This window comes from Pantherophis guttatus, chromosome 4 (genome assembly GCF_059756535.1).
Source record: "Pantherophis guttatus breed Tessera chromosome 4, ASM5975653v1, whole genome shotgun sequence".
Classification (NCBI taxonomy): domain Eukaryota; kingdom Metazoa; phylum Chordata; class Lepidosauria; order Squamata; family Colubridae; genus Pantherophis; species Pantherophis guttatus.
In genome coordinates, this window is record NC_142066.1 from 42,075,690 (window position 1) to 42,089,187 (window position 13,498).

General features: G+C 39.3%; 1 protein-coding gene across 2 annotated transcripts; it reads right to left on the reverse strand.

Annotated features, from left to right (window-relative positions):
• Window positions 1-341: 341 nt before the first annotated feature.
• LOC117665006 (testis-specific serine kinase substrate-like) lies at window positions 342-11,715 on the reverse strand. 2 transcript variants are annotated; one of them, XM_034416541.2, is made up of 6 exons: window positions 11,447-11,715; window positions 6,753-6,987; window positions 3,522-3,571; window positions 3,127-3,285; window positions 2,664-2,822; window positions 342-542 (listed from the first exon to the last, which is right to left on the reverse strand). In XM_034416541.2, the coding sequence occupies exons 1-6, from the start codon at window positions 11,599-11,601 to the stop codon at window positions 419-421; spliced, it is 882 nt and encodes a 293-aa protein (XP_034272432.2). In that variant the 5' UTR covers window positions 11,602-11,715; the 3' UTR covers window positions 342-418. The 2 variants fall into 2 exon arrangements, with proteins under 2 accessions (XP_034272432.2, XP_087748147.1); XM_087892021.1 differs by having other exon boundaries at window positions 6,753-6,873; window positions 11,447-11,686.
• Between the last annotated feature and the right edge of the window lie 1,783 nt (window positions 11,716-13,498).

The window sequence follows — 13,498 nt, forward strand, 5'->3', positions numbered from 1 at the left end:
AAGATTCACTAACAGAGGAGCTCAAGAAAACGCATTCAAGACTTTCAGAGACTGCATTTAACTCTTGAACTGCTATGAGCACAGCAAGAAAGGAACCAACAGTGAGAAAGCAAATGTCCTTTGCACACGGACAATCACCTCCAGCCTGTTAAACTAAAATGTTTGAAATTGACTTCTGCCAGAAATTTTGGTTAACTGATGTCATTTTAGAATGGGAACAAGATTCAGAATAGGCAGTTTGTCAGACTGTAAATCCATCATGAAGATGGATCTGCTCCAAATCTCCCAGATCTTGATCTGGCCTGCATTGATTTAGGGTTAAAAGAATACTCCAGAAAGGCTGCACTCTGAAATCTTTTTATTGGGGGCAGGAAAGTCTGGGCTTAGTCTACTCTGTGCCTCACTGTATCGTAGTCTTCTACAAATGCTGGCAGCTGGGGCATACACCTTCTGATTGGGCCTGCTGCTTCAGCTCCTTCAAAATTGGTGCTGTTGCATGCTCAAACATCTTTTGCAGCACCTCTGTATTCGCAATGCTGTAGCTGTGGGTAGGAAACGAACCAGAAAGTGAAATAAAAGAGTCAATTGGAAGAGGGTTTAAAAATACTGTTAGCAGGAAAAATGGGGGGGGGGGGGCTAGGGGAGAAGAGAGGAGAAGTTATGAAAATTCTAAGCTTAAAGAGAATTTTAAAAAGCCATTTAAAATCCAGCTCCTCTTGATTCTTCTAAACATACATGCCATTATCATGAGCTTTAGCAACTTGACCTTTTTCAAAGAAATGAAAACAGATGTTCTCAAGAATATAAAACCAATGCCAGATACTCAATTTTGTAGAAAACTCCATTTTCAGCAACAGCCAATTAACTGCTCATGTGAATAGTCAATTTACTGGCTTCTGTAATACTAAACCGTCTCTTCTGTGAACTGGAAAATTGAAATTACTTGCTTGTCCATTCAAGGAAATCCGTAATATTACGTCAGTGCTTTTTGTTAACATACTGCTCATGGATTGCTTAAATAAGTTTTTGGGGGGAGGGTAATGATGGAAAAACCTTAAGAGTTTGTAACTGTTTTCATTCATCATGTCCATCCAATAAGAGTGTTTCTCACCCTTGGCAATATCAAGCTGTAGAGGCTTTAACTAATGAAAACTGGGGAATTCTGGGAATTGAGGTTCATACAGCATAAAATTGTCAAGTTTGAGAATCACTACAATATAAGCTATGACAAAGGTAAGCATGTTCAGAGACCCCGTCCCTTAAGTTGCATTATTTGGAGCACCCAGGACTATTTTTTCACTGCCTGCCCTCTTACAGCGCTCTTACCAAGATGCAAATGGCCCTGACAATATCTTTCAAAGGTTTGAGACCTGGCTTTTCCTCAGACACTGGGTACGGAGGCTTCTGGATTGGTTTTGGTTGATAAAGTTATTTTGGGAATATATTTTACTGTATTTTAATATAGAGGGTTTTATTACTTTTTTTTAAATTGGTGTACACTGTTCTGGTTCATATGTCAACTGGACAGCTATTAAATTGATTTAATCAGTCAATCAATCATGCTAAGCCATAATATGGTAAATTTGGTTTTATCACAGTTTTTCTGGCCCTTGGGGATTACCAAATCCAGCACCCCATCTACCATGCCCAAAACATCACAAAATGTCACAGACATTTGCAGAATGCCAAATTTCTATGTTTTTTAGTCAAAAATGGCAAATAAGATGGGAATGGGCGTCTGAGCCCAGAGGATGAAATACATTTATATTTGTTAACAATTTCCTCTGACAGAAGCAGCAGCAGAAAACCCACCAGCAGGCTGGAAATTCAAGCATTAATCCAGGTCTACCTTTGATTTATGGCTTAGCATGTGAAAAGATATCCAATGAAGATAGTCCTCATTAATGACCACATCACTCATATTTATGGATCCTTGCAGGGTTCCATGATTTTTTGAGGGTGTTTTTTTTTTAAAAAAAATTTCTGGCATTTACTTCTGGGTTCTGGTAAAAATGCCCATTGAGTAAAATTGATCCACTTATCAAGCCCTGTGGTGTTTGCTTAAGAATTGTGGTGCTTGCTTAATAGCCTCCACAAAAATAGTTGTAAAATCAGGTATGGTCACATGGTGACCTACTTAACAACCGACATGACATATAACTGGGCCTGGTGGCTCAGCAGACTGATAGCATTGTGATTAACACCAGCTGTCTGCAATTACTGTAAGTTCGAATCTCGCCAGTCTCAAGGTTGACTCAGCCTTCCATCCTTTCTAAGGTAGGTAAATTGAGGACCCAGTTTGTGGGGGCAATAAGTTGACTCTGTATAAATATACAAAAGTATGAAGGCTATTGCTTAACGCGTTGTAAGCTGCCCTGAGTCTCCGGAGAAGGGCGGCATATAAATCAATTTTTTTTAAAAAATAACTATAATTCCAGGCTCAGTTAGTTATACAGTAAATCAAGGACTATGCTTTGTTTAATAAATTGTGATTAAGAAAACCATTATTTAGAGGCTTTATGACATTGGCCTCCATGAAATTAAAGAAATCAAACTTAACATTGCCCCAATCTACACATCCTTTCTTAATCTATGGTAGCCTTTTGATTTTCATTATCAGGTTGGCCTATATTCTTCAATTCTGACCCTGAGGTTTGATGTACCTGGAACATCTAGCACAAGTAGGAGGAGGCCAACTAAATGTTTCTATGTTCTTGAGTGTTCCAAGATACTGGGATACATCTTCCAGGAGTGGATTCACTTGCCAGAGCCCATCCAGGTCTACACGGAGCTGAGTCAGAGATACTGATGCTCGCTTTGCCCTGGTATGAGAAGGATGAAAAACGACAGTTGCAATAAGTAAAAATATCAAATATCCACAAATTCCAACTTCAAAGCTCTGTAACAGCTCAGACAGATGCAAGTTTGCCCTCCACATAGATCTTAGCTCTAGGAAACAGTAAACAGTGAATTGTTCTTGCCTCCATCATCTCTTAAATCTGGTCCTTCTTTCACTGGGAATAAGAGGTCAAAACTCAGAAGGACCTAAGAGAACTGGAGATTGGAGGAGAGAAATGGCTGTCCAATTTAAAGAAAATGGAGCCTCTGCTCAAGAGAGACACATACGTGGCTGAGACTTCATCCAGTTCTTCCCTCAGCATCCTGAGTGCTTGGCTTTGTTCCACTTGTGTCCTTTCATTCTGGGGAAGCACTCCCTCCAAGTGTACTCCCAACTGGGCCAATAGCCGCAGCACCTCCTTCTGGGCCAACTCCAGCATGCATTTCCTAGAGTGAGATGTCATAAAAAGAGACCAGTTGGAAGATATCTTGTTGCCTCTATCAAAATCAAGGCTCCTCCCCTCCCATTCCCTCCTCAGAGAGGAGAGAGAGCAGCAGTGCAGTACTGAAGTTCCCTCTCCCCAAAGATGGTCAACCTTGGGGATTATTAAGTTTTAATTAATTATTTAATTAATTTTAAGTTAATAATTAATTAACTTATTAAGTAGCAGTTGAGGTCTTACCAACGAAAGTCTTCTATTTGAACCTGTTGCTGTAAGTTACGCAGTTTCTCCTAAACAGAGTGGAGGAAGTGACAGAGACAAAATAAGATTAATTTGGGGTAATTTGTATATTTATGTGCTGCTCTCTTTTCCAATTAGCATGCTGATACAGTAAAACGTTTTATTAGAGTTCAAATCCACAAAGAAAGTAACAGGGAGCAACAGAGGTAGCAAAATATCTTGGCATCCTCCAGATGTTATAGATCACAATGCTCTTAATTCCCAGCCATATAGCTGGGCTAGCTAGGCACTCCAGTTGCAGTAGTCCAATACATCTGGAGAATGCCAGCCTGGGAAAGGCTAACATAGAACAAAGTTATTCTTGCTGGCGGTTATGTGTATGTGTGCATGTCTCAATTACTTTAATTTCCCTTGGGAGCATCTGGCGGGGCAGGAGTCAAAGAAGTCAACATGGCAGTTATGATCACTTGATTAAATCCTGTCCATTTTGTTATGTGCATTGCAACAAGCTTAAAACTGGACCAGGACTCCAATTAGGTGATTCCAACTATCTTATTTAACAGGCTGATTTGTTTCTTCATTTCCTTTCCTTCCTGCCCAATGGGCTGCTGGAACAATTGGTCACCTTGGCTTGGCTTGGCTGCAGATGTGGTACACAATTGGGCTAAAACAAGAGGAGGAACATATTGTTCATCTGAAAAATATCCTTCACCTCAAAGTGAACCTGTAGAAAACACAACTCAGCAAATCCTCAGAAGGATGCAGTCTTGTGTTGCTTTCTTTTTGAGTGTTGGTGATGAAATCCAAATAATTCCAAACTTTTTGAATTTAATAAGAGGCTAAATGAAATGGATAAACTGCAGGATCACTTAGGGAATTTAAAACAAGGGACCGTTCTTCTTCCAGAAATCCAAGGATGGGCAAAATGGAGAATTTGCACTACTCTTTCCTCCTCTTCCTCTTATTCCCCCTTTTATTTAGGAGTCTACAGAGGACAGCAACTAATTGAATGTGGCTGTCTTGACATTTAACCATATAATACTCAGATAACCCATCAAGAAATGATACGACCGTAAATAACTCTGGTGATTTATTAGATTTCCACCCCAATTTTGAATGAGAAACTCTAGCTGGCAAGCTGACTTCTAACTCTTCTGGTTCCTTCCAGTGCTATTCCTTTCAGGGGACTTGGCTAAGTGAGGAAGTGACTGGCCCAAAGATCCCCCACTCCCTCCCTCTCTCAGCCCAGCCTCCTCAAAGGGATATGGTTGGAAAAAACTAACCATTTATGTTTCTTCAGGTGAGGACAGGACTAGAGCCAGTGTCTCTTCAGTCCAAAGTTAATCCCTACACAATGCTGGTGAGACTTTAAAAGCAAAATCTCAGAAAAGGTAACCATAACCCATTTTCATTTTGCTGTTTAAAATCTATACCACAAGGAATCAAGTAAGGTTGAGGGTGCTTATTTCCCTTGTGCACAGTTACCTTCTCCAAAATTTCCATATATCATCTTTTGCAGTAAGCGAGGCTGAGAGAGAGAGAGAGAGAGAGAGAGAGAGAGAGAGAGAGAGAGAGTTTTGATGGTTGACCTTGAACCTGAATTATAATCTCCTTAATCCAGAGGTGGGTTTCAGCAGGTTCTGGAGAACTGGTAGCAGAAATTTTGAGTAGTTTGGAGAACCGGTAATAAAAAGTCTGACTGGCCCCACCCCCATCTATTCTCTGCCTCCTGAGTCCCAGCTGATCGGGAGGAAATGGGGATTTTGTAGTAACCTTCCCCTGGATTGGGGAGGGAATGGAGATTTTACAGTATCCTTCCCCTGGAATGGAGTGGGAATGGAGATTTTACAATATCCTTCCCATGCCATGCCCACCAAGCCACACCCACAGAACCGGTAGTAAAAAAATTTGAAACCCACCACTGCCTTAATCCCTAGGAGACAATGGCTTCCTTTTGGTAAAACGTTCATGCTTATTTTTTGGGAAAGAGAATTTCTTGACAAAAATGAAAAAAGGTGAAAGGCTTAAAACAGACATTTAGGGGCAAAAATGGGTATCCTCTCTCTCACCTCCAAGAGGGCTGAGTTTTCTTCCAGCACACCTGTCTTAATTTCAGCATCCTCCACAGATTTTGTCACCTTTTGGCAGCTTTCTTTCAAGAAATTTTACAGGTGGGAAAGAAACTCAGATGGCCAAGCATTAAGCAAATGGAATTAGCTAATATGGATTTGCATTCAATGTGATGCATCTCCTTTTCTATAAAAGTCTTTTAAGAAGTTGTGGTACAGAGGAAGCTGAAAATTCTCCCATTTCTCTTTTTTTACTAATGATAAATTTAGGGAATATATCTATAAATACTTCTGACTATCTTCTCAGTTTGATTGCACCAGATGCAAAATGTCCCTTATTGAGGAAGGTCTGGATAACATGAAGTTAATAATAAAGTAAAAGAAAAGCAAACTCAGACAAGCGTCTAGGTTGCTTGCCCAAATAAATGCTAGGCCAACAAAAAGACATTGGAAGTATTACAGGAAGCCCACAATGGAATTATTTTCTGGGACTTTACAGGAAGTCCACCATGGAGCTAAACAGTACAGTCTCCATGTATACTACTATGATTCTTTGGTTCTTGAATCAGGTACTACCTCAAGCAGACATCCAGCATGCCTTGTAGAAGCATCCATGAAGTTAGAGAAACACCATAATGGATTTGACTTAAAGTTTGGCTGCTGTATTTCAATACCAACTTACTTTTCCTCTGGATATGGAGGATGGAAGTGACAATGTGACAAATATGACAAAGTGACAAATCTAAAGTAGCAGACACAGACAAGACTAGATATTCCAAGAGAACAGACACTTTCCATTCACTAGAGAAAGATGAGAAGTCACATCTTCAAGTGGAATATGCACTTAAAAGATATACAGACCCCGAGCACGTGAAGAGTACAAATGATTTTTGGGAAAATTTGCAAGAGAACCTGTTAATCTACTGTCTGTAACACTAAAGAGACCAGTGTTTTATGCACTTAAATAACTACCATAGCATACAGTAGCTATTGGGATAATCACCTTGTTATTTAAAGAGCCATAAGTTAGTTATCTTTGTGGGGAAAGGAAAAAGAAGCATTTTTACTTGTTTATTATTAGAACATTACTAATTCAGGGCAAGATAATTAATTATCTAGTAAAGCAGCAACAGGTATGTGGGCTTGTGACTCATTTCCTCACCTGTTGGCTAGAAGTATCATCTTCATCTTCTGACCAAGCTGGCTTGATGGGAAGCATAGGATCCCTTCTTTCATCTCCTGCTCCCCATGGCAGGCCTTCATCATCTGTGGATTCATTCTCACTGGTGGAATCATCATGTTCCTCATCAGTTAGATTCAGGAGAGAAACATTAGTACAAGCAGAAGAACGCTTCAAGTTCAGATTAGGGCTTTCACTGGTAATATGGGGCTCAACTCTGGGTTGGGAAAAAGTACACATATTATCCTTAGATAATAGTAATGGACTTTTTTTCTCACATAATATATCATAGAGAGGTAGTTTTGATAATTTACTACAGTGAAGGCCTTGTGATGCCTCAATGGCTAACATATTTCTTGGCAACCTAAGCTTTTGGGAACCAAAAACAATCCTTGGCTGGTAACAATTTTATCATTTTTCTGCTATACTTTCTAAACTCCCTTCATGAGCAAACAGATGTCAATAGATGAAGATATTAAAATAATGACAAAATTCTAGTCCAGCTCTCCCAAACATGATACTTTCTAAGTATGTGTTTCTTGTTAACATCCTCAATTTATGGGGTTACTATATGGAAATTCTGGAAGATCATCCTGGAAATTTTGAGAATTGAAATCCAATGCATTGTTAGAGCCCCCGGTTTTCCTTATGTATTGCATCATTTATATACTGCAGCCAAGTTAACACATTTTTGGATGACTCACATACTATCATATCCCTCTACCAATAAATTTAAACAACGGATTATTCCAAAGAGATAGGGCAACTATCAAAAAGGCTCCCATCTCTGTCACTTTTTAAAGTGGGGGGGGGAGTCTAAAGATGCCCCTCCCAGAAAGGACACACAATATCTATGTGAAGAAGATGGTTCATAAAGTAGCATATATAGCCCAACAGGGAAGGTTTTATAGATTAAAATAAGGATTTTATAAAGGGAAGTTTATTGTTAACCAATACATAGTTCACAGCCCAATGCTACCCTGCTGAAGCTGATCTCAACTCGCAGCCTTTGGGCACCAACTCGAGTTTTAAGTAATCTTCAAATGCAGCCCACACATAATATATTGGAATAAACAATGTTGAAGTAATGAAGATAAGAGTGTCTACTGTCAATGTCTTCAACAAATGCAATCTTCTCTAAAGCCAATGCTGGGGCACAAAATAAGACCAATTGTTTCTGAACAAGCAATAACTTCTTGCTGTGATTTGGTTTAACCTACTTTCTTGCCATCCCATTCAATCTCTCACTTTTCACACCCTGCGTGAGGATCTCCTCTGCATTTCCTCTATGTTCAGGCTATAAAGTTTGGTGTCATTATGCATAGTAAATGCCATTGAACTCTCCCTCCAAACCAACAAATGACCTATCCCAGTGGTTTCATTTAAATAATAAACAGTAAAAGAAAGAGAATCAAGTCCTGGGGCAAGTGACTTATGGTGTCACTTCTCTTGACATCACAAATATAACCGAAGAGTGGAACCACTGCAGAATAATGCCACCCACATCCACCCGCCCACATCACATCCACCCATCTCTTAGATAATTCAAAAAAAAATATCATGGTCAGTGGTACAGAACATTATTGAGAAGTTTAAATGGACGAGGAATTTGAGCTGCTGGTCGCAAAATTAACATCACAGAGAATCCTGTCTGCTACCTCAGAGTTCACAAGATCAAACTAAGCCCAAATCTTAAGATACTGCTTCAGCCACTCTGCTGGATTCTCCCTATAGGGAGTCAAAGTCTATAGAAAAGGCTACAATGAATAAAATAAATCAAGCCTAAACAAAGCCAGGATTTCTGAGATTTCAATGACAACAAACTTAAGGTGCAATTTTTTATCTAGCTGAATGAACAAATGCCTCAGTTAAGAAAGCAGTAATTAACAGCCATGTATATATAAAACTGGATTTTTCTCCAACACTATAATTGGGACCAGAAAATGAAGAAAAGAATGGAAAGAGCTTTCCCCCCTACTTGCTTGGGCAAGAATCAGAAATGAGGTTTTTTTTAAAGGAACAATGATTCTAGCTTTGCTAGAAAAGTAAATTAAATTGTGATCTCCTGAGATTGAATCAGCACAATATACAGTCAGGTCCAGAAATATTGGGACATTGACACAATTCTAACATCTTTGGCTCTATACACCATCACAATGGAGTTGGAATGAAACAAACACAATGTGCATTAACTGCAGACTGTCAGCTTTAATTTGAGGGTATGTACATCCAACTCAGATGAACGGTGTAGGATTTACAGCAGTTTTTTATATATGCCTCCCACTTGTTAAGGGACCAAAAGTAATGGGACAGAATAATAATCATAAATCAAACTTTCCCTTCTTAATACTTGGTTGCAAATCCTTTGCAGTCAATCACAGCCTGAAGTCTGGAACACATAGACATCACCAGACGCTGGGTTTCATCCCTGGTGATGCTCTGCCAGGCCTCTACTGCAACTGTCTTCAGTTCCTGCTTGTTCTTGGGGCATTTTCCCTTCAGTTTTGTCTTCAGCAAGTGAAATGCATGCTCAATGGGATTCAGGTCAGGTGATTGACTTGGCCATTGCATAACATTCCACTTCTGTCCCTTCAAAAACTCTTTGGTTGCTTTTGCAGTATGCTTTGGGTCATTGTCCATCTGCACTGTGAAGCGCCGTCCAATGAGTTCTGCAGCATTTGGCTGAATGTGAGCAGATAATATTGCCCGAAACACTTCAGAATTCATCCTGCTGCTTTTGTCAGCAGTCACATCATCAATAAATACAAGAGAACCAGTTCCATTGGCAGCCATACATGCCCACGCCATGACACTACCACCACCATGCTTCACTGATGAGGTGGTATGCTTAGGATCATGAGCAATTCCTTTCCTTCTCCATACTCTTCTCTTCCCATCACTCTGGTACAAGTTGATCTTAGTCTCATCTGTCCATAGGATCTTGTTCCAGAACTGTGAAGGCTTTGTTAGATGTTGTTTGGCAAACTCTAATCTGGCCTTCCTGTTTTTGAGGCTCACCAATGGTTTACATCTTGTGGTGAACCCTCTGTATTCACTCTGGTGAAGTCTTCTCTTGATTGTTGACTTTGACACACTTACACCTACCTCCTGGAGAGTGTTCTTGATCTGGCCAACTGTTGTGAAGGGTGTTTTCTTCACCAGGGAAAGAATTCTTTGGCCATCCACCACACTTGTTTTCTGTCTTTTGGTGTTGCTTAGCTCACCGGTGCATTCCTTCTTTTTGAGAATGTTTCAAACAGTTGTTTTGGCCACGCCTAATGTTCTTGCTATCTCTCTGATGGGTTTGTTTTGTTTCTTCAGCCTAATGATGGCTTGCTTCACTGATAGTGACAGCTCTTTGGATCTCATCTTGAGAGTTGACAGCAACAGATTCCAAATGCAAATAGCACACATGAAATGAACTCTGGGCCTTTTATCTGCACATTGTAATTGGGGTAATGAGAGAATATCACACACCTGGCCATGGAACAGCTGAGAAGCCAATTGTCCCATTACTTTTGGTCCCTTAATAAGTGGGAGGCACATATACAAACTGCTGTAAGTCCTACACCCTTCACCTGAGTTGGATGTACATACCCTCAAATTAAAGCTGACAGTCTGCAGTTAACGCACATTGTGTTTGTTTCATTCCAACTCCATTGTGGTGGTGTATAGAGCCAAAGATGCTAGAATTGTGTCGATGTCCCAATATTTCTGGACCTGACTGTATGCAGAAGGGCTGCCGGGCTTTTGAGTTGCACAAAAAACCAATTTGATTTGATAGAATCAAATTAGTGCTGATGCCAAATACTACTCCCCAGGCCAGGGGTGAAATGCTCCAGGTTCGGACCAGATTGCCCGATCTGGTAGCAATGGCGGTAGGTGGTTTGGAGAACTGGTAGCAAACATCCTGCCCCCCCATGCCCAGCTGAGCCGTGCAATCATCAGAGGCTTTTTAAAATTATTTTTAAAAGCATTTTTTCTACAACCTCTTCGGCCGAAAAAATGCTTTTAAAAATAAAAAAAAAAAGTCTCTGATGATCGCGCGGCTCAGCTGGGATCGTCATAGGTTTTTAAAAGCATTTTTAAAATTTAAAAATGCTTTTAAACTTTTTTAAAAAGCATTTCGGCCGAAGAGGTTGTAAAAAAAGTGTTTTTAAAAGTAAAAAAAAAATGGCCACACCCACCCAATCACATTACCCCCCCACACACACACACACACCAAGCCACATCCACAGAACCGGTAGTAACAAATTTTACATTTCACCACTGCCCCAGGCTAGATGAATTCTCACAACACCTACCCAGTTATTGTCAGCAATAACTACTGTTATGGAACCTGCCCTAGATCAGATGAGATTCATTATCTACTTAGCCTAATGTTGGAGTACAAACTTTCATTATTCTCAGTCAGCTTGACCATGCAAGCTACAAATTCTGGAAGCTACTGTCCAACAAAGCTGAGATCTGAGGGGAGCAGCTCTTCATAATCCAGAGGAGAAAATTACTTTTTTGCATCATCTGCTTTGGTCTTTTTGCCTGAAGATGCCTAGGACTGAATCTGAAAACATTTGTAGGCAAACAGATGTACTACTGGGCATACTCACACCCCTCCCTGTATGTTTCCACATGCTGCAACAAATACACTTGATACTTTCCCTTCCCATGTCACTCACCCATGGAAAGGGATGGTTTTCTTCTTTTGGGGGATGCTAGTAGACTTTCCAAACTCCTCCTTGCTGCCCTGAGCCTGACTCTCAATTCCTGTTGGTGTGTCTCCGGCTTCATTTATTTCTTTGAATTGCCAGATGGTCTTCACCATGTTGGCCATTACTGGGTTGGGGGTCAATACCTGGTTTGAGCACAAATTTTCTTGTCTGCACCTGGGAACATCTATCAGTTATAATCCAGTCTGCTCTCCAAGTGGGGCATGGATTTCCCAGCTGCTGCTATGACCTCACAACAGTTGCCATGGGGCTGACAATCATGTGACCCCATTTTTCCATCAACAGTTTATATCACCAACATTCTATGAAGTCAGTATAGCATTCAATGGAAAGAAAATTAATCCAAGGCTGTAATGCTGACATCAAAGGAATTTCATTGATATAGCTCAGGGGTCCTCAAACTTTTTAAACAGGGGGCCAATTCATGGTCCCTCAGTCTGTTGGGGGCCCGGACCAGCTAGGTGAGCATGGCTAGGTGGTTATGTGACTGGGTAGGCATGGATGGCTAGGTGGTCGTGTGACTGGGTGGGCATGGCCAATTTAGCAGTCCATTTTGCCAATTTAGCAGTCCATTAAACAATACACACAAATTAAACTTTAATTTGTGTTGCTCCTGGGGGTGTTTTATTTGCTTTTGTTTGCATGTTGCTATTTTGGTTGACTTTTCTTTCTTTTTTAAAAAAAATATTTTTATTCAACATTTACATCTTTAAAATCTTAGTTACACTTTAACAGTTTTCCAATACCAGCATCTGTATTACTATCCATTTTATCCTTCAGCCAATTATATACATATGCATTTTGTTTGTTATATACTTATTCATATAGTCACTACATAATATTCATACTTACTACCATTAAATATAATGTCTTCTGTTAACTATCACTATATATTGATTTTAGATTTCTTTTCCAGCCAATTATACCACCTATTCCATGTTTCATAATAAATCGTTTCCTTTGAGTTCCATCGATAACTTATCTGATTTTGCACACTCTAGCACCTTTTTTATAATCATTGTATTTGAAGGAGCTTATTGTTGTTTCCAGTTTTGGGCAAATGAAATTCTGACGGTGGTAATTATGTGGGGCATGAGGTATTGAATATTTTTATCCATTTTCTCTTTTATAATCCTCAAAAGAAATAGTTCTGGTTTCATGTCAGTTTTTTGCTCGGTCATTTCCTCCAATCACTTTTTAATTTTTAGCCAGTAATCTCTGGCTTTGGGACATGTCCACCACATGTGGTAGTATTTCCCTTGTTGATGGTTACATTTCCAATGGTATGGGGGGTTATTTGGAAATATCTTAGCCAATCTCGCCGCGGGTAAATGCTACCTATAAAACATTTTATAGATATCTTCTTTATAGGCGGCCGACAATGTCATTTTGTAATTTGTTCCCCATAATTTTTCCCAATGCTCTAATTCTATATTATATCCAAAATTTTTCGCCCAAATTATCATTGTTTCTTTCACCATTTCCTCTTCTATATTAGATTTAAGGAGAACAATTATACATTTTAGTAATTATTTTCTCATCAGTCCCTGTTAATATTTTATCCATTTCTTCTTGTTCATTTTGGAATTCATATAATTCTAAATCTTTGTTATATTTTGTTTGGATCTGTAAGAAAAGCCACCAATCTATTTTGTTTCTTGTTCTAATCATTTTTGCTTAGATTTCAAATTCCCTTGTCCATCTAATAACTCTTTACCATTTTATTTAAGTCAATTAAATTGGAGTCAACCAAGACTTCCATTTTTGATACCCATCTGGGAATTTTTGTGTAAAAATTCCTTTTTATCTTCATCCAGAGCTTCCTCTCACCAGATGTCTCTGGAAGTACTTGTGGGCCTCGTAATACTCTAATATATTTATTATAATTCTTGTATTGTATTTTATTTGTCGTTTGGGTAAAAACCCATTTTGGTCCAATTGAATAATTTTGTTTAATATTATTTTAAGTCTTTCTGCCATTATTGTCACTAAGATTTTATA